Genomic DNA, 21977 nt, shown 5'->3' with positions numbered 1-21977 from the left:
TTACACTAGCTGAGGCTTTGCAAATCACTCCCTTTCCATGTGTCTCAGCGAAAGATTATTTTCTAAAAACAGACATTGAAAGAAAACAGGGAACAGAGGCATAGAACATTCAAGTCCAAACATGATTAAGTACTCTCTAATAAAAAGCTCATTTGGGCAGGACATAAACTAAAAAGCAACAAAATGAGCAGGGGACAGGAAGAACATCTGTTCTACGTTTTGATTATCTTAGGTGTACAATGCAATACTTTTAATAGCATGGTTTTGCTAAAAGGATTGGCCCCTGAAATGGCTGCTGCCCAATGGCTGGAAGATCCTTTCCCATGGAGGGTGCCTCCTTGTAGCTCCGCAATGACGAATCCATGGTGCCGCAACTCCTCACCCTTTAAAGCCAGGTTCTGAATTAATCCATGAGGCCATGTGGGCTGAAATAAGCCTGAATCTCTGGCTGGAAACTCAGTCCTTCTACTTGGGGAGAAAACAGTTTGTGATCTGAAAATTTCCACCAACGTTTTTCCTTATCCCTCCCTCCTGCTGCCTCAGCTGAAGTGGTAATGGGGCCAGAGAGCTCTCCAAGCCAAGCAGGGAGGTTTCTAATAAGAAAAGCAAACAAGGATGAGGTTCCTTGATCTTTTTCCCAATTGCTGTGGATAGTCAGAAACATAAACCCTCTTGGCATAGTTCAATTTTCTCATAAGTTCCATGGGTTTCTATGGCTGCCTAGGACTAATTTGCCTCTAATCAATTCATAGTGTTTTTTATGGCCTAGGACAAAAAACTATCATGCAACTGGCATGCTCTCTGAGCAATGGTGAAATGTGCTTTGAATAACACCTAGAAAGATCTTTTTGCAATCTGTTCTAGTTTTCTTTGTACACTTTTGTATTCTGATGCTTTTGTTACAGAGTAAGACATCTATGGACCAAAGACTTTTCAAAATGTACAGGAAGTCTACCCTTGCCTTACGGTTCAAGCAGAAGCTGAAATCAATGCTTAACATCAGAGAGAAGACCTGCAGGATATACTGCAAGTTGTATTTAGGGACAAAACAAACAAGCACTAATAGTAAAGAGGAGGCTGAAATTATAGTTATTTTCAACTAAACACCTTGTTAAAATTTTTTGCTCTCTTGTGTATTTTTTTATTCTTTATATCCTGAAAATGAGTCTGTATTTCAATCCAAAAATTTTAAACCACTATTTGTCTGAAACAGCTCAAATTGTAACTCAACTCTTCTCTCATAGAACTACAATAGGTGACTATTCTGATATCTGGCTATTTACATAATGGAAAATTAACATTATCTCAACTACAACCTACTGGTTTTCAAGGTAAGATTAATTGCTCAGACTACTTAGAGTCTGAGAGATGCAATGCATTCTTAGCAGAACGGACCAAAAAATTAATGTGATATTTTTCATTAGATTCTTATTTTAAAAAGAACATAGGAAAATATCTCATTGAATGTACACAGTCTGGAGGAAGAGAGATAAAAACAAAATTTTGCTTTCTGATATTCATTTTTTTCTCTGAAAAGCAAATGGTTCTCTTAAGAAAATGAGAAAAGCATTTTCAGGGGATTTTTTTTTGTATTTTTAATGGAGAATTTTGACCATTTTCTGACAGGCTCTCTCTGTCATCTTTTATAGCTGTAAATAATCGGTATTTTACCAGAAAAGAGACACATTAAGAAGACAAAAGCATAGAATGTAGTGATGTGTGTCAAGCTCCTAAACCATCCAAAAATAGCGCAACTCCTGCTATAGGAGGCTGGGTGGTGGGGCAGATGTGGGACTGCTGCTGTTCAGAGCTCACCCAGGCTAAGGAAAAGCAGTGAACAATTTGGAGAAGTGGTGAACCTGATTAATTTCCTCAGTAGCAGTTTGTTTTACCCCTGTGAAGTCTTTAAACTTGCACGAAATTACACAGCAGTTTGACAAAGTAATTTGGGAAATCATGTCTCCTTCTCTTTTTATCTGGAGCCACTCCACAGTGGACACATCCCTCCCATACTGTAGCTTGGTTAAGAGATGCAGGTATCAGCTCTGCCTCAGCAAGACAGAAAAGCACATGCTCTTCTCAATCATCTTGGCCACCTTTGGACTCTTCCTCACTCTCCTCTTCCCCCACAGTAATGCCAGTGTCAAACCAAAACCCAACCCAAACCCCTTGGCAGAGCAGAGGCTTCTTTCTCTAATGCCTCCCTCAGCGCTCAGACGTTTCAACTTTCACCTTTTATTCGCGCACATATATTCCATGTGGCTACTCTAAGCACATCCTTCCATCCCTGGCCCCCACACCATTGCTGACTGGGCCTGGTCTCTCCTCAAGGGCTGCTGCCACCCTTACCCTGCTCAGTTACAATAATACTATGCTGAAGTCACTTATTTCCAATTTCTGTAGCAATATCCTTCCTTATCAAGCCATGTACTGACATTAATAATATTTCTACAATGCTCTGCTGTTGTCTGAGTCCCCAGGTCTGTGCTGGTGGCTGTAGCGTGGGGAGCTTGTTTGGAAGAGCAAAGTTCTCAGCTGGTGGTTCTCAGCCACCTTTGGCCAGTCTCTGTTTGCACTTGTTACTGCTGTGTGGCAAGAAGCAGGTCTTGTTCATGGTTGGAAAAGGAGGACAGGCTGCATCTATTTGGTATTGCGAGAAGCAAGAGTTAGCAAAAGCCCCAGTGCCCACCCCTGCTCCCTTCTGCACCCTCCCGTTGGTGGGGAAGACACTCCTAACCAAGCGGTGGAGCCCATATGAGGCAGCCCAGGCTCTGGTTGTTCACAACGCTGGGTTGCTCTTGCGTTGGAGGATTCCCTTTTAGGGTGGATCCCGTGGCTAGCCTGTCTGACATTGGCTATGCAATGTCACCAGATGGACCACGTAGCAGTGGCTGCGTCTGGCATGTTGGCCCCTGCATATCCTCATTGCAGTGTGGTGAGGGACCAGGTGCCAGGTTTCCTCAAGCACAGGCTCAGGCATGAACTGCACATGCAGTATGGACCTAACCAGTGGTCTAGGATTTTGTAAGGTCCAACAGTCAAAATACCTGGGGTAGGGAACCCTTGCCATGTGAATGCATGTATTGCCATGAGGGAAAGCAATGAAGAAGAGGGGAAAGAAAAGACACACTCAGCAATGATCTCTTGCATCTTACTGTGTGTCATGGGCAGGGCTAGATGGGACCAGAATGAGGGATGCCTGGACAGGATGCTTTAAATCTCACCACTCAAGAAAACCAGGTGCCTGACTTTAGTGTAAGTAACTGAGTGCTCCTAGGACGAGTGCAAATGGAAACCCTTGGGAGAACGTCAGTTCAAGGAAATGCTTCCAACTAAAGTTGGATGGCTTTGCCTCACCTTGCCAAGGAGCGAGTCCACAGAAACAACACTTTTATGAACTCTTCAGTTTAGTATCAAGCTCTGTTCCTCCACCACTCTAGATAACTGCAGATCAAGACAACACTTTAACAAATGGCTACAATCTCTCTCCACCACAAAAGCAATAATTTGCAGGCTTTCCATGACCTCATATGAAGCTGAGTTGGCTAATGTGTATTAGGCTGGCTCTGGGGAGTTGACAAGCACAGTTGACACAGTTATAATTCAGCCTGCCAAAGGGGATGAAGAATAACAAAGATTTAAAACTTTAATTAAAAATCTTGAAGCAAGTGAAATGCTGGAGAGAGTGGTAACTCCCTTGCAATGTTGTCAGTTTGGGATTTCTTTTGGTGGGTAACAGACAAGCTGCATGCGGGAAGGAGGCTGGAGATATGTTCAGATTTATCTGCATATGCATGCCATATATTTTAAGATATTGAGGAACAGTTTTTGTTAACTGCTCTCATGAAGGAGAAGATAATGAAAGAATCTGAAGGCACTACCATTAGAGAACTGTTCGATCTACAATGTTGATTCTCTTGCACAACCCTGCATAAAACTGAAATAAACACAATCAACATGAAATTCAAAAGTCTTCTGCTTGTTCTTTTCTGATATAAACTACTTTAGCCACAGCAAAGGACAAGAACAAAGAGAAAACCAGCCTTCTTCTCAGATGAATGTGCTTGCATGTCATCTATCCTGTTAAAATTATACTGATTTATGGTGACATGAATATTTTGGGAAGTATCACAACAAAAAAATTCCTGGAAAATCCAAAGGGACAGCTTAAATGTTCATCTTCAAGAACAGAATATTCCAAAATAAAGCTGCCTTATGTGTTTATTATGCCTTTAAATAGCAATCGATGTAGCCCTCTGAACCATGTAGCAATATTACCAGCAAGTTCTCCCTCCCCTCTTACAAAAGGTGAAGCAATTTTGGTTAGGTGCCAAAAAGAAGGAAGGTGTCAGTAGTTTAGATACATATGTGGAACTGATCTGAAGGACCATGTTTCATTTTGCTAGGCTGAATAGATAATCTTGATCTCTGGTACTGTATTTGTGTTAAGGCAGGCTTTTCCTGCAGTGGCAGAGCAGACAGCAACAGTTAAATCAGCAAAGATGTATAGGGTCTTAAAAGCAACATTTAGCTTTTGAAGGTTCACACAGAGAGTGAAAAGCATTGTTTTGCTTCAGCCCTTGCCTACACTGATGCTGGTATAGGCAGTAAGTGGCACCTCCAAAGGAGAAAACACTCTTCTGCATGGCCACTGCCAAGGGCACTGCCGAGCATGGCAAGGACCAGGTTCGGCTAGAAGCTGTTTGCTTCTCTTATCTCTGCAGGGCATCACATGCACTGTTATTGTTCATAAACCTAGAATTAACTTATTTGAATGTTCTTCTGGCTGCTCTTTTGTTGCGCTACCCTCATAATTTCCCTAACCAAGAGTATTTTGCAAGTAATAATGAACAAAAGAAATCCTTCAAGTGTTGGCTTAATCTGGAAGTGTAGTGGCACTACTCTGGGAAACAAAGGAGTTTTGTCCTCCAAAATGACACTTTTTGGTTGAGATAATGTTTTGCGTATTTCTCTGAGGCACTTCACATGTTTAACAGCTATTTATTAACTTATGCTCTCTCATTTGCCTGGGAGCTCCTCAAGGACATAGCATTCCCCTACAGACTAAGTCACTGAGTTTCAAAGAGATGAAGACACAAATTTTCAAAGCCACAAAAAAAATCTGCGCACTTTGTTCTTTCGCTGCCTGGCTAAAGCAGAGCCGAAGCACCAGTCTCCATATGTTGAATCTGTATTAGCTGCAAATGCCAGCTGCTGCTGAAAGTCAGCTCCCAGCAGCAAATAAACCTGTAATAGATAATTGATCCCTTGGAGTTGCATTTTCAAGAGAAAATGTCTTACTGCAAGTATGTGGCCAGCCAATATTCAAGCATGACAAAGGCAGAAGAAAGGATATCCTAGCATATTTTAGGCTTCTTGTGATGTTCTTGACCATTCCAGCCTTGTTTCTAAATAAAGATCTAACTAGAATGACTGGTCGTCACAGCTCTGCTCTGATCTTTCCCATTACTCTGTCAGATGATAAAAAAGCACAAGGAGTTCTTTGTTTACAAAGCACTATTGCTGAGGCAATTACATGTGAAGTGTCCCAATATTGCTGTTGTACATATTTCCTGTAGTTTTAGGGCAGATATCTCTGAAAACATCTTCTGTCCTTCCACATAGCAAACAAATACTGCATCCAAGCCTTGCTTCACTCTACAAGCCCCTGTATGCATTTGTAAATAAGTTATGATTTTATGCTGCTTGGCATCAGGAATATTTTGTCTAATAGGTGTGATGATGGCCAAGCAGTTCCACCATCCTGGTCTTTCCAACTGTGTCCTTTCTCATGCTGGCTAAAGAAGCTGCATGTGCAGTAGCTTGAATCCCTTGACAAACTCACAACATCAAGAGGCATCAAAGATATTTGGCCTGGTTCCTCAGCAAGTCTTAATTGATATCTTGAGCAAGGCTAGAGGACCGCCAAGATAAATCTATACAGTGACCTAGTCATCAGCTGCACTCAAGAACTTTCACATATTTTACCGGAGGAATTTGTTTAAGGTATGCTCTTATCTAAGAGAATTCATAAAACCTTAAGAGATGACATATATATTTTCAAAGCTCCCTGATTTTATATGAACACTTGAGATATGGTAATCTGTGAATTTATTCAGATTTGTAGCTCAGCATAAAGCTGTCTGGTTTTTGGACAGCCCTTTTGATTTACCAACCTGTGGTGAAATTGCTACAGGAATCTGGAGAAGGTCCAATTCTATTTGTTTAAAGTCCTGATCATGTGGCTTTGGCATTCCTAGCATATCCAGCAATCATTTGCTTTTAATTACCATTCATTTCAACCACATAAGTAATGAACATGGCTACCACATTCAACTTGCAGGCTGTGTAAACTCTTGAGCTGGGTGGAACTTTCTTCTATATAGAGGCTTAACTATAAATTTAACTCAAAATGTGAATCCTCTTAACTTATTTTAGACAGGTCTTTATAAGTTTAAAATAAAAATAAATAAAAAGGAAATGAAAAAAGCCCTAAATGAAAGATTCCACACAATACACCTGATTCACTTCAGAAGCAATTTCCTGGCCTCCTCAACCTCTTGGTATGACTGTAGAAACCTTAAGAAAACAAGTTGATTTAATGTTTCTATTTATTCATGGTGTCCAGTTTCCAGAGGAGTCTGTGCCTTGTAGTTTTAAACTCAATTTAGCATTTAAACTCAGTTTCAGCTGGGTCCCAGTGGAGCAACAATTAGAAAAGGAAAAGAGTTCAAAGAAGAAGGGTTATAACCTTTCAGCAGTATGTTTGCCTGGACTTTAAAGACCAAAAAAAAAAAAAGCACTTCTCATACTATTCTTCCTACATTTGGCAAACACTAGGTCAGATGGCTGTGTTGTGAACCTGTTAGCATAGAGAATTTCACGGTACAAACTGACTCCCAGAAGTCTTTCATGGCAGCTGAGGCAAAGGTTCATTTTTTAGTGGTACTGTTATTTGTATCATGCTGAAAGCCTGGTTTCAGCAGCCCCAACTTCTCTTGAGAAAAAAAGAAATCTCGCATTGAATTTGAGCAAGAGGAACCTACCAAAAAATCACAAAGACAAGCTCTGCTGTTATGCACTTCAATATTGCATTAAACCTATGCATCTTTTGCTGTTGAAGGGTCCAGCTGAGACTGGCATCCCAGCAATCCACATGCTGTAAATACACATTGTGGGAGCCAACCAGGTCTTGCAAGCAATGGCTGGAGGAGAAACTGAGGCATTGTAACTCTCTATAAGTCATAACTGGCCAAACTGGAAGTCGAGCAGTGGGCTGCAAGTCAGGACTTGAGACCCCATTTATAAAAGCACAGTAGTTTCATCATGGAGAGCTGGAAACCTTATGAATTTTTATGCTTTCTGTAGGCAACAGTACTCTTATGAATGGGCTTCCAGTGTCATAAATTCAGCCTCTGCCAACACCTGGGTACCAAAACTCTTATTTGGAAGCACTGTAGAGGGGACAGACTTTTTAGCAGGACCTGTTATGACAGGACAAGGGGTAATGGTTTTAAACTAAAGGAGGGAGATTCAGGCTAGACACGAGGAAGAAATTTTTTACAGTGAGGGTGATGAAACACTGGCCCAGGTTGCCCAGAGAGGTGGTAGATGCCTCATCCCTGGAGACATTCAAGGCCAGGCTGGACAGGGCTCTGAGCAACCTGATCTAGTTGAAAATGTCCCTGCTTATTGCAGGGGGGGTGGACTTTTAAAGGATCTTTGAAGGTCCTTTCCAACCCAAACTATTCTATGATTCCAATTCATGAATACCAACAGATAACTAGTTGGCTTATTTGTTTTTCCCTTCCCCTAGTTTTTGTAAATATATGATGTGGAAGCCTCCCCTGGGAGCCAGACTGCAGGCTGTCTCCAATCGGAGCACACAGGTACCCCTGGGTAGGACCTGCCCATCCAGACACATGGGACTCTAGGATAATGGTGTGGAGGGTGACCCAGGCAGAAAGGCTGAGGCTGGTCCGACCTTTCACATAGAGACGTCACCCACTCAGGTTAGAATGGATCAGATAATGTCTGAAATCACGGACTTTGTGAATGTAAATGAGAGTTTTCAGTGCTCTCACAGTTTATTTAGCTAACCTGGTTCAAGAAAGAGACCTCTTATGCAAGATTTGATCCCTTATATTTGAGCATTATGTTTTAAAGACATTGTATTTTAGAGGGAAAAAGTCATGCTACAGCAGCAGAAGAGACAGGAAGGAAAATTGTTAACGATGTGTCCTAAAATTATAGCTCACCTGGGCAAAAATCTTACTTTTATAAAGCTGGTTGACAGTACATCTGATCGTTGTGACTGTAATGAAATTACTACAAGGTAGAAGTGTAAGCATTTACTATGTTATTTATCAGCCCTTAGCAATAGAACTAGATTTGACCAGAAAAAATAATCAGCTATGGTGAATTAAACCAAGATTTTATCTCTGTTTCACGCGGTCAGAAAAAGAGGTACCATATTTTCTAGAACAGATACAACAGATAGCAAGTGTCAGATCATTTGTACCTACAGGTACCTGCAAGTAACAGGTTTAGGAAAGAACCATCGACTCCAAAATAAGCAAAGAGAAAGCCAATGTGCATGTTTGGATTAATTAAAGTAAAATTTTGAAGAGGAACATGCTGTGGTTCACCTGTTTTTGCTGAAACTCTCCATTTTGGGAAGACATGTTTAAAAAGAAAACACAGATTTGTCCCTGGTCACTTAAAGAGAACATAAGAATGACAGAAATGACAGCAGCTTTCATACAGAGATATATTTGACTGTGAATTAAAATTATACCTAGGCCAGACTATTAAAATGATTAAAGGTAGATCATGTAAGGTCCTGAAGTATTGAAATTTGATGTTCACAGCAGGCAGATATAAACCAGGGTGGACAGTTTTGAATGGAAGTGAAATCCAACGCTTTCTCATCAAAATCTTCCCTTCCCCTGTTGTGTTTCCTGCTATTGCTGATAAGCTATAGCTGATTTTTGAACTGTTTGCAATGAGATGATTAAAAATGGTGATAACCCATTAGCTGGACGTGATGCTGTGGCAACGGCACCCGGCAATGTGGTTCCAATCGCTGCCTGCCTTTGAAATATCACCAGGAAAGATCTATAGACAGCCCTCCTGCAGGCCATCAATGTCTATTTTTCCTGTTTGATTTTTCTTTAACTTACTACGAGTTGATCAGTTCCCAACAAAGCTGACAGCACTTTGAGGCCCCTTTGAAAACTGAATTATCAAATGGAATTAGAGCCCCATGCAAAATTCACCTGTTTTTCATTTCATTAATGTGCGTGCCTGCGTCTGGATCCGTGACCTGCACAACCCATCAGGGTTTTTTTCCTTCATGCTGCCCTTTTATGTGTCTACCTTCCAATTTCCTCTTTTTCTCTTCAGGTTATGGATCACCCAACTTCCATATGCTGATACAATTGGATTTCCTCTCTCCCTGGGACTCCTGCAGCTACAGAAGCATCCGCTGATGCCTGTTTCTCTTGCTCTTTCTCAGACCTGTATCAAACTTTCTTCTCAACTGCTAGCCTACGCTGTGGTCCCAGCCAACAACTCCCACCACTGTGTACAAGTCTTTGATTCCATCTTCAGAGTGGCCTTCATTGACCTTAGTTCATCAGACTACTATTTGTGCATTTGATGGAGTCTCATAAACCACAGTAGAGTTACTATTCTCTTGATATATACTGTGTGATATTTTTTAATTGTCTGCATCACCTGTAAGGCTGCAATCCACCTCTTATTTTAGAAGCGCATCTACATTTTAGGTTACACTAGTGCACTGACTCAGAAGAGCTGAATAATGTGGGCTTTGTCACTAGTATCTTAAAAAGAGGGCATATCTACAGACACATACCTTGGCATTTTGAAGTGGAGGTTGGTAGCTAGAGGGCCGATAGTACCTCCTCTGAGTAGCATCAGTATGAATGTCTCCAAGAAATAGCTCCTCCACAAGGTGGTCCAAATTGTGGTGCAGATACTGCTTCTCCACGCGGATCAGCTGGAGTTCATGCATGGCAAAATTCAGAGCTTTGGTGCATTCACAGCCATTCTCTTCTCTCAGCAAATCATAGCTCACATCCTGCTCCCAGGGACTATCTTCTGGTATAAATCCAGGGCATGTATGGTTCACCAGCTCACTTAATTTTTTGGCTATTGCTTCATTGTGGCATATGATCTGTATGCTGCGCAGCTGATAATCAGCTTCGGTACCCCCTCGGATGATCCAGGATGCTTGGCGGAGACGTATTTTGCCACGTATAACTAATGTGTAGATAGGGTTTGTGCAGCGATTGCCACCATAATAAAACTGATAGGCCTTAAATGTATTATTGTGGTAGAACCTGTAAGATCTTGTGATGAACTCGGGGCCTGCTCTAACTTCACAGCTGTGGGAAGACAGAAAGTGATGGAAACAAAATTTTAGCAAGGCGAGACATCAGGTACACTACAGGTAACAAGGCTGAGCAAACCTCCTTGGCTCCACAGAGACACTTGGGTGCTAATGTCCCTCTAGCATGAGTGGGAGTAAACAGGAACTAGGCACCTGTGGCCTGCCAATTAACCAACAATTTCCTCTGCTGTTACGCTGTTATTAATATATTGCTTCATGTTGATCGTATCTGACTAAGGGCTTAACTTTTGTAGGTTTAAATTCTTCTAGTTAGGTTTTTCTTTTCCTTTCTGTCTAGGGACCACTGTGTGGCTCCATTTTTCTTTTTACAAAGTAGCATCTTATTAAACATCTATTTTTATCTTTTGCATGGCAGATTTTAGGAAAAGGACTGATAACATGAGAAAGTGAGATGCCGAATACCCCCAGATCAGTACAAGCTTCTATGCTGCTGTGCAAGTTTCTCAGCAGATCTCTACCAACACTGATCTGCAGAGGACGTGCAGGATCGTGTCCTCAGCTCTTCTACTCGGACTTTCAGCAGGGGTGGCAATTAATTCAAACTTCTGACTGTTAATGCAAAAACTTATATTTGGCTTGAATTTGGGCCATGCAATGTTCAGGGTTTTTTTTTTTTTTTTTTTGTTTTTGTTTTTTTTTTAAGGTGTAAATAGGAGTTAAATTCCACTTCCTGTAGAAAGTCTTTTTGTGCCTTCAAACTTGTCCCCCTTGCCACATCTGCACTGCTTAATACAAATACACTCCTTTCTGTTAAAAAACCCCAGTCTTTCCTACTACAATTCACTTCAAATAAGCATGTGAATGTTGCCTGCTGAGACAGGAAGCAAAATAGCTCTCTGAATTATGAATTATCATGTACAGAGAGTCATAGAACTGGTGAAATACATCTTCTTAATTTCTTGTGCTAATAAAATCTGTGCTAGACAAATGCTCTGAAAGCAAGGACCCATTCAATGGATCTAATGCATGTAGTCAAAGATAGCAGAATGTTATATTTGAGTAAGCATCCCTTTTGGCAATTTGTTGAGATCCTTCCTATAGAAAGAGAGATTTAAAGATATTTCACAGCATGTTGTTTAAAATCCAGACTATAAATTGATTCATCAAGACAGCTTTATAGTCTGCTATTCTAGTGTACATAATGCTGCTTCTTTTCCTTTTATGCATAAACATATAGAAAGCATTTGGAACTTAGAGCATCACCATATTAAAGAAAATGTTTTCCCTGCTGCTTAAAGTGGGAATATTCATCCTTCCTTCTCTGCTTCCTTCCCCTCTTCTGCAGATATCACTCAAGCATCTTGCTTTGTCTTATCTTACCCAGTAGAGACCCAGTGTCCCTCGATATTGGGAGGCATCTGCACAGTGATCCGGGCTCCATTGTGAAGGTGTTTCAGCATGTGATGACACTGCGACTCCTTGAAAGCCCTCCATGCACTCTTCTCCAAGGACCGAGGGTGGGACCTGCTGTCTGGATGAAGAAGAGCAGAACCTTCTCCCAGCCCTGTGGAAGAAAAGTGTAAGTTATCATGAGACCCTAGTGAGAAAGGCTTCAATGCGATAAAGGAGGCTGAGAACATCCCGTTGAATGACACTTGTTCGCAATGTTATGTGTCTAGGAATGTGCTGTTTACATTTCTTGTCTCATCTGAAAAATTAAATAAATATGGGAAGCTCTTCCTCTCTGTGAGCTCACTAATAATCCACTAAATAGATTTGCTTTATGAAATACAAGGGAGAAAATGGTTTGAACCAAAGTGTTGCACTTCCACACCCAGTAGATGTGGCTCTGAACCTGAATTTTATAGACACCTCTTTGATCTCTAGTTGAGACAATCAAAACCTGGACCTTGAAACTTGAAGTTGCGTTCAGATCCAGATGTAAACTGTGCGGTTTCATCCCACCTCTAATTTGAACGCTTCTATAATAAACTTGCAAATGAAGACTACTCTTTAAAGCCTAGGGAAAACAGATACTAAAAGCAAAGCCTCTGCACACAGGAAGCCTCTGTGATGACTGAGGTGGTCAATTAAAGGCAGATTCTGCTATTTTTATTTTAAAGGGGAAAAGGAATTTCAAAAGCTAATTTTACCTCCAGCACACAGTAATTTTGGTTTCTAGTAATGTATGCATACAAAACCCACCAGCACTCTCTCTACACAATATTAATTGAACAAAATTAATATGTAGCTTCAGAAGGAATGCGTCTTTGCTCTTTTAGGCACAGCCTGCTCTCAGATATGTTGGAAAACATGGATCAAAAGAAAAACACACATCTAGAGGTTAAGAGGTGAAAAACATGAACCCTACATCATGGGTTGGGAACTGTATTGCTTTGCCAGATGGAATTTAAGAACCGGTGGGCTAGAAAACAAATATGGGGTGAGGTGGAGAGGCTGCCTGTTAAGTCAGGATGGCTGTTTAAGGAGAGGGATGTCTTGCTACCACACGCTCCCAGGGGCAGAGTCTGGAATTCCCCCTTCTCTTTTCTGGTGCCCAGACCGCCTGATGTAGGATCCTACACTTTATTCCCCAGGCCTCACATAATACTTAGGCATGTGCATGAGTAGTGTGTAGCACTGCCACAGAAATTACAAGAAAATCAGTGGGTTTATTTTTTTTTAGTTCAACACTGTTTCAAACCTTTCCTATTTCCTATTGCAAAAAAGAAAACCGTGTCAGTGATGCATTATGTTGGCTACGCCTTAGATCTTCCGAAAGAAACTTGGGTAACACCTGGGAAAATGGCATTGCTAAAATGATAAATACATGTCAACCCTTTTAAAATAGCAATTCCTAAATTAAACATAGGCAAGGACCTGTCCAGTAGGCAGGGTGAGGAATGATCAGAAAGAATACAATAAATATCTGAATGTAAACGGTACTCACCACTGAATGATCTCAAGATTTAATGAGATCAGTGATTACAACCTCATAAAGCCTTTACCAGAAAAGCTGGTAGCTTTGTTGCAGGTTACAAACAATTCTTCAATGTGAATGAGAATTTACGGCCTTAATTTCTAAAGGGTAATAAATACTAGAGATGCTTTGATATTTGAGCACGCTCTCTGAGATGCCCTTAAAGGAGGCAGATTTTCAGGGGCCAATACTTCTCCCTTTCTGGAAGTCACGGCTTCTCAGGTATTTCTACATTGCTGAGCTGAGTCGCTTACTTTAGTGTCAAATATCTCCCCATTCTTCAGCCAGAAATGGCATGGCTGCTTCACAAATGGTAGAACCAAAGCACAGTGATGCTCTACTTGAACTGACTACATCTTTTGAGGGGCAGGATTTAGTAGACAGGGTCAGTACTTCATGTATGCAGTGGTACAGCCTCCTGGGCTGAAGCCTGGAGTAGTATTTGACACTCTAAAAACCCTGGGTTTATCTGAAACCTTGTGGTTATGGGGGCAGATATCACAGGCCTTCACACCACTATGAGAACATGTTCAGCCAGATGCAGGTGAACTTATCACTCTATGTATTTTTGTCCATATGAATTTCAGCTAGTGACTGAGAGCTTGCCTCCTAACACCCCTTTCCATCTCTAAGTCTCCACACACTCAGAAAGCCCACGTTACTTTAGTGCCTCATTCTGAAATGGAGCGAGCGCTCCTGTCTATGCATTCAGAGCATCTTTCGGGTCAGAAGTGACACCTCCTGCCAGACACCCAATAGAGGCTGCAGCCATCAGTACTAATTCTTTCAACAGAAACGTAGTTGTCAGGATGTCTCCTGCAGACAAATTATCTCACACTGAAAAAGTCTTTGAAAATTTGCTTTTCCCTTTAAAGTTGTTAAGCGTTTGAAATCTGCCTTTGAGAGGAGGTTTTGAAATGGTTCAAGTGACTTTTTCCAAGGCATATTTATTATACCACTTGCTTTTAAGGAGTTGTGTTTTGTCCAGCTCATGTCATATGATTCAAGAATACAGATGCACTTAAAAATGAATGATTTATTCATTTAAACATACTTGGGCATTTAATTTCTCCAAGCAGAAATTCTTCTGTGGGAGGATACCATCTTGCATGTGTACATATCAAAGGAGAAAATGCAGCAACCACATTATACATTCCCAATTATTCCCTGGAGGATATTATGAAAAGAAGGGGGTTTTGAAAATGAGTCAGATTTGTGTTATTATACAGTGTCTTTTCTTTGATATAGCTCAAAAGCAATGGGGTCCCAGTTCCTCCTGTCACATCTATGTAGTTTTGTCTGCAACTTGCAAATGATAAACTGTAACCAGTGGACCGAAGGGAGATTTGCATCGATACCTCCAGAGATCTGTACCTGTGAAGAGGGTATTTGTTTGGGACTCTATCCATCCAACTGTGACAAACGAGGGCAGGAACAAGTTTAGGTAATCAAGACAGGCATGAGAACATAACAAATGCTTCAGAGACAGAGGAAGGGATGTAGAAAACACACACATGCTAGGCAACATCACATAAATATGATGTGAATATCAGAATATGAATTATGGTATAAAATTAAAAGACAGTGATGGGACCTTTACCTATGTTCACATTGCTGGGGCAAGAAAATACTTAATTTAGCACAGGCTTCTTCCTTACTAAGTAATCATTTCAACGCTTTTATATTTACTGGCATATGTCTATACATATGAGTACCATACAAAGGAGCCGTAACTTCCCCTTGTACCATCTGCAGATCAAACACCAAGACCGGTGATAACGCTTCCCACACAGGGCAGCAAAACCCCCGCACCGCCTTCCTGTGCTCCTCCTGGCAGCAGGTGCTCAGCGGCAGCACCATGTCCCCCTGCTCCACCCTTGGCGGCATGCAGTGAGGTGTTCTGCAAAACTGAGGTCCCACCGAGATGATATTGCTCATTTTTTTAAAGATCCATTGGGCCATGTTAAATTGGACAAGGCTGGAAGGCTCAAGGTTAAAATGTGCTTTCATGAAACTGGGAAAAGCATTTCACGGCTCTTTTAAAAGCCCATTTTGGAGCCTAGACGCAGTTGCAAAATAGTTGGAGCCACTACTTTCATTCAGAGTGATCCAAGTCTGCTATTCTCTACAGCAGAGACAGATGGTTGGTTTCAGTACCTCCATGACATGTCACATAAGTATTTCAGACTCAACTGAGGGTACCTCAGACACTCTCTGACTGACTTTTAATTTTTTTGTGTTATGAAGGAATCTTACTTGTTAAAAATAAATAAATAAATAATGTCCACCATGTTATTACTCCAAAGTGTGACAGAATTCAAACAAACAAAAAAGATCTTTGCATGAGACTAATAGCACTAATTCTGTGAAGCCTCTGGCTGGTTTTCACTTTAGCTACACGACAACCAGAAGTCATAAGATTGTATCACCCGCTCCATGGTGGCTATTTACGCAAAGGAGCAAGCTCAAAAGGAAAATTCCAGAGCCCATCAGAAATGCCATCTAGAGAAACAAAGCAAAACAAATGCATTTTCTGATGAGCTGATAGCCAGTGCCTCATTCATAATCAAGCCCTAGCGGTATAGATCACACCTTTAGCATCAAGCTGGTTGAAAATAGTGTAAGAGGTGCTACAGCTAGCCGGGGATGCCTGCCCGGGCCCTCACGGGTCACACTTCACAGTGATGGATGCAACATCCATCTGAGTGGGAAAGTGGAGGTCTGCACAGCTGCCGCCCCAGTTAGATGTGGACAGGAGCATGAACTACGCCAGGCAGAGGACCTCAGGCTCTCAGATTCAGTTACAAACCTGTATCTGATGTGGGAACAACCATCCAAGATAAAAATAATTGCTAAGGGAAGATAGGTTACTTTGAAGTTCTTCAAAGAATTCTGCACATAGCTGCGAGTAAAATACAAATCTTGAAAGGGCAATCTGTTGGCAGCCCGTTACCTAAATGTGTTTCAAAACTGGCTATGACAAAGCTCTCCACCAACATTTCTGCAAAAACCTGCAAGCTTCTAAAATAAATGTTTTTGTTTTCTGAAAAATAGTATGCAAATAACCTAAAATTGCAACACAGATAATGGTAAGTAGAGTTGTCCTTGAACACAAGTTCTTATAATTTAATTAGTGCCTAAACACCCAGGCCAAATTCTGTTCTCAGTGATGCCAGATTTCTAAAGTATAATGCAAATAATCTTAAATCTTAAACAGCTTAGATGTAATCAGTTTAATGAACACCTTTACTAGAATCCAAACCATGGCTTCCAATGTGTCGAAGTGTAGTGCTTCAAACCAAAACTCAAAGCTACCAGGTGTTCAACACACTCATGCTTCTCTAAACGAGAGAATAAATGTTACCTGAAAGTAGGATTCAAACCTGGATTTAGATTGGTATTGCTCAGCAGGAACCACTTCACTTTTTCTTTCATTTATAGCAATGTAAATTCAGAAAAGCACAATTTTATTATGAATTAAAACAACCCCAAGTGAAAGTACAAGTTCAAAATATGAAGTGGCTTCAGCTCTGATAGGAACAGTTTAATCTTTGTGCTTTATTTCTGCAGCAAGCTCTTTACTTGTTTGAAACTTGAAAAACCTTACGACAGATAAAGAAAAATTGTCAGGATTAAGTTTATAGCTCTCCTTATCTGGGCAGTTGCCCTGCACAATTAAATAAAGAGACATTTGGATTACGCTCTTTCTTGATGTGGATCGTGTTAGATAACACCCATGACAGGCTTTTAGTTACAGCGCAAACTTACGTAATTGCCATGGAGAATATAATGTCCCGTTACCAAGTCGTAGTCTGTGTTTACCAGTGTTTTCCCTGCACTTGGAACTTCAAAGAGTCCTCGCAGGATTGGGACCTACATTAGCTACTACAAAGAAAAGGGTTGGGAAAGGAAAGCTGGGTTTTATGGCCACGGAAGCAGACAGGACAACGATTTCCTTTCACATGTATCTGCTCCCTTCCTCGTGCACACAGAGTTTCCAGATACAGCTTTCAAAGATAGGCAAAATGAATGTTTCAGAGTATGGAAGGTCCTAAAGAGAGATCCAAAGTATGTTTAGATGGGACAACCAAAAAAAAACTCCTCCAAGGCTGACAGGCCCAGCATTGAGGTCCTCTGTTGTCCTACATCTTGGTCCTTACTCAATGCCCCATCTTGGAAGAGGTCAGAGAACCAAACGCCAAGCAGTTACACAACAATAAACTCAGATAATATGAAGTCTGGCTCTTAACTGGGATGACTGCTGCTACCCGTGCAAGGTGAAACACCACTGCCTGCAGAATGGGCTTCTTTATGAAGCCCTGAAGGGTTAAAGCCCACCTCTCCTCAGGTCAGCAGGAACTCTCCCCCTTGGCATGAGTGGGTGCAGCACTGGGCCCTAAGTGCATTCCAATATTGACAGTAGTTTGGTCTTGCCCTCTTTGAAGGAAACATTTGCTCTGTGTCAGAGACATCTGCCCTGCAGCCTGCAGACCCCTGCCCTGTCCTCCACCCACACCTCGGCACCAGCATTTATTCAAGTGGAACTCTCCCCAACGCCATTGAGATTTGTGTCTGAGTAAAGACAATGCTAAACAAGCTTGCTACGTATAATCCTGCCCTCTGTCAGCCCTGCTTAAAGCACCACGTCAGTAACAAAATACTAGCCTTGCCTGGAATAGCTGAAGGGATTTGCCTTCAGCATGGTTTAGGCTAGTTTTGGGCTTCATCACCTGGTAGCCCACCTACTATGGACACCCTACAGAGTGCAAAAATTTCCCTTACTGTTCATGACACCTACATCGTATCGCTGTTAGCCCACAGTCAAGCTACTGTGATGAATGAAATTGAATTTACACTGTGAATAAAACTGAGTCCATCTTCTAACTCAAGCTCTACAAGCCTTACATGAAGCAGTGTGTCTTCCCCTCTTTCCATCTTTGTTGTCCTCCAGATTTCCAAATGTAGTATTTTTACTGAGGGAATAGATCACATACATCTTTAGCATAGAGCACAGTATTTGTCCATTTTATGGATACAGGTATTTATATCTCCTGATACATTTACTTATTATTTTCCTGAACAGATTTTGAAATGGAGTGTTTCTATGTAACTAATTTAATCAATATTGCCAGAGAACTTTAAAAAACATAAACAGTTTTCCTCTGAAAAGCCTAGCAGTCCTGTCTTCATCATCTTTATTGGTACTATTTCCATGATGTTATCAACAAATAGTTTTATTTAAAGTTTTTAATACATTATTCTAACAGTAACATAATCAGAAATATACTAAAGTTTCTTCTTAGCATCTGTATTTGTAAAAAAAGTTTACATTTACAAAAGAAATTAGCCCAATTTGTTTTGAATCCACTTGAACGTAGCTCTTATTAATTGGGTTTTCTGGAGCTGAATGGTCTTAGCATTTGACATCTGAAACTTCTGTGGCTTTTTGTCTAAGCAAAGAAAACAGTGATAATGGACAACTTCCAGCTGCAAACGTTGTTTTGTTTTGTTTTTCTCCTGACATTGTACAGGTTTTATTTTGATTAACAAAGACAAGTTTTCTCCAAATTTTAATTTGGTGATGTTAAAGTAGGCATTCTTAATATAATGAAAGCAGAAGCTTTAGCCTTACGGAACATGTTGAGTTACAAAGCTTTAAGCCCTAAAAAACCTCAACCACTCACCCACACTCACTTGCTTTTAACCCTTAAATCGCCATGTGTAGTAGAAATGCAAAAGAAAACAGGAAAACATCAAGTGCTGTAAAGAGGCTTAACACTGCGATCCCCTGAGATTGCAGGTTGTTCTTACTCATTACCAATTCGGGCTAGGTGCTGACTGAAGGATGTTCCTATTGACTATATGACAGAGGGAAAAGCTGTAGGACAAGTTAAAGCTAACAGGATAAATACGTTTAAATGGGCTACATTTTAGTGCATTATATGGCACTGATGTCATTTCAAGTTTGTAAGAGGGCAGTAGTTTCTCCACACTTGAAGCTCAGATCCAAACTGTGCACTGCTACATTACTGAGCATCTTTATATACAAGATGCTGAGTTGTATCTTTCTACAAGAACATAGGTTTATGTTATTTGATTAAATATAACTGCAGATGGGAGAAATAGATTATTTTCATCCTTCATCCTCTTCTGGCAGCTGCTGTTTTGATCTGATCACTGGCCCTGATTTGTTTCCTGCTCCAGCCAGGGTTCTGCTCTGCTCTGTAATTCCAAGCAGATGAGCCGGGGAGTCCAACCCTGTAATTATGCTTCCTCTCTTTGCCCTCTAACTTCAAACCTCCCATTTTGACTTTTACATCCCAGATCACAGAGTTTTAAAGAACACCTCTGGCGTCCTGGCAGGTCTGGCTCGACTAAACACAATTCTATGCTCTCTGGATTTCATAGCTGAGCTGTGAGAAGGGTATAAAACCCTCTCCTTGGGAAAAGGGTCTCCTGCTCCCTCTTTCTCAAAACAGAACACAAAATCAGAAGCTCATGCTCTTTATTATTTATTGAATGCCATCTGTGTGCCTAGCACTTGTACAAACACAGCGAGAAACAATCCGTGCTCCACAAAACCAACCCCAGGAACAGCTTTGAAATCCTTATCCCAGCTCACAGATCTCACACTGAACCCACGCAGGTCACTTGCATCGTAACAGTTAAAAAAAATTCTTGTTTTTACGAGTAAGCTTGGGGTCCTAAGAAATGTAACTGAAGAAGGCTGGATGCTACAAAGTACTTCAGAATTAGGAACACTCTTCAAAATGATGCTGTAACCAAGTCACTCTTTCAGAACAATATCGCGTCCAGATTTTTCAAATCTGGCTGCCAAATGTTAGAAATACCTAAGCAGCTCATTAAACAGCCTCCTTTTCAGAAGCTGCTCAAGAAGAGCAGTGGCTTTCTGGAAAGATGGGTTATCTGTTTAAGTGCCTAAATATGAATTTACAAGCTGACCTTGTAAGTTTAAGTATAATATGCTGGCTTTTCTCACTAAAATTTTGCTTACTGTGCAGTTTTAGAGAAATGTCAGTCCAGGGCTAAGCTGAGAGAGCATCAGAGCAGGGCTGTGCATCATGACACCCAGAGTTTCTGCTCTGTGCAGCAAAACTTTTTGTTGGGTACATAACCCAGTGCTGGCAGACTCTGCTGCCTAAGGCTTCCCAGCAAATACCTCCATATCAAAAAACCTCTTCTTTGCCTGCAGGTGAGATGTGGATCCCGCAGGACATCTCAGCCAAGCTCCCGGGAACTTGGTCGAGCCAGCCCTTTGCCTAGATGTGTGTAAAGCATCTTTGTGTGAGGTGCCCGGAGCAGCTGCTCCATCCAAGCAGTTACAGGCATGCAACGATAACATCTCTAACACGAACTTGGAAGCTGGGTGCTTTCTGCATGATTTTACCTACGCCGGCTGGCTGCCGCACCCACACATTTTACAAAGGGGTGCCGCTAACAAGGGGGTTCAGGCAGACCAGAAACGGTCTTTGCTCGCTTCGGCATCCGTGCGGACCTTTCCTCGGCGAGACGCCCGATCCGAGCAGCCGGGACCCAACATCCACACCCACGATAGCGCACCCACCCGCGACCCCCTCCCTCCACCAGCTAGGTCATGGGGCCCGCTGGCAACCCCGCCGGCTTTTCGGGCACACCGCGAGCCGTCACCCCGCGGGCAGCCGACCCGGTCCCGACCCGTCCCGCACTCACCGTGCAGCAGCAGGGCTGGGAACAGGTATCTCATCAGGCTGCCGTACGGGGCGGACATCTCCCCTCCTCGCAGCGCTCCTTCCCTGCGCCTTCGCTCCGGCCGTCACCTCCCGCCGCGCCGCCCGCGCCTCAGCGCCGCCGCGGGCAGCCCACGGCCCGGCGCTGGGGGGCAGGCGGCTGGCGGGGCCGGGGTCCACCGGACACCCTCTGGGGCCGGGACCCGCCGCCGTTCCTCAGGGCTTCCGCCCCGCACACAACCGCTGCCGTCGTTGCCCAGACAGAGCTCGGGCTCCGGCTCCGCCGCCGCTCAGTGCTCGAAGATGCCCGCTCCGCCACCGCTGCCTCCCCCGCCGTCTCCGCGGAGCGCAGCGGCGACTCCGCTTCATATTTCCCCTTCCAGCAGGAGGAGGAGGAGGGGCTGGGAGGTGGGGACTCCTCCCGGGGCGGGGAGGGGGGCGGCCCCGCCGCTGGGCTGGCGGTCCCGTCGGAGAGCGCTCCCACGGACGGGGAAGGGGCGCTCGGGAACCGCAGGCCGCGGGTGGCGGGGACGGGAGGCAGCGAAAAGCGGGCTGTGTGGTGGGCGGCGGGCAGCCCGGGGCTCGTGAGATCGGACGGCGGGTGGGATGCGCCCGTGGGAGGCTAGAGCACGCGTGGGAGAGCGTGCGGGGGCGGTCAGTCCTTCTTCACTGCGGGGGAAGCGGCCCGAGCAGGGAAGGGAGGTGCCGGTAGAGCTGTGACTCCAGGTGCCTGAATCGCGCTTCCCAAGGGGTGCTGAGCGGTTGTTTGCTGTTGCACCCATAAGCTAGAGAGAAAGTTGTGGTGTGCCTTTGCCTCGAAAAGAAACCTTCATGTGGCTGCAGCTTTCCACATAAATCGCACATTTTAAAATCTAAAAATAGATTGTCTTCTAAA

At 42.7% G+C, this 21977-nt stretch overlaps 1 protein-coding gene across 1 annotated transcript in view; it reads right to left on the bottom strand.

Annotated features, from left to right (window-relative positions):
• Window positions 1-21325, bottom strand: part of APCDD1 (APC down-regulated 1) — a 33929-nt gene extending 12604 nt beyond the window's left edge. Inside the window, exons 1-3 of the mRNA XM_065053131.1 lie at window positions 21066-21325; window positions 11756-11939; window positions 9878-10409 (exon numbers count right to left, since the gene is read on the bottom strand). Coding sequence (XP_064909203.1) covers window positions 9878-10409; window positions 11756-11939; window positions 21066-21123 — 774 coding nt within the window. The 5' untranslated portion in view covers window positions 21124-21325. The remainder of the gene's footprint in view (window positions 1-9877; window positions 10410-11755; window positions 11940-21065) is intronic.
• Window positions 21326-21977: the final 652 nt, after the last annotated feature.

Source organism: Columba livia, chromosome 2 (assembly GCF_036013475.1).
Source record: "Columba livia isolate bColLiv1 breed racing homer chromosome 2, bColLiv1.pat.W.v2, whole genome shotgun sequence".
Lineage (NCBI taxonomy): Eukaryota > Metazoa > Chordata > Aves > Columbiformes > Columbidae > Columba > Columba livia.
Note: the sequence above shows the minus strand (reverse complement) of the source record. Positions and strands in the feature narration are given on the sequence as shown.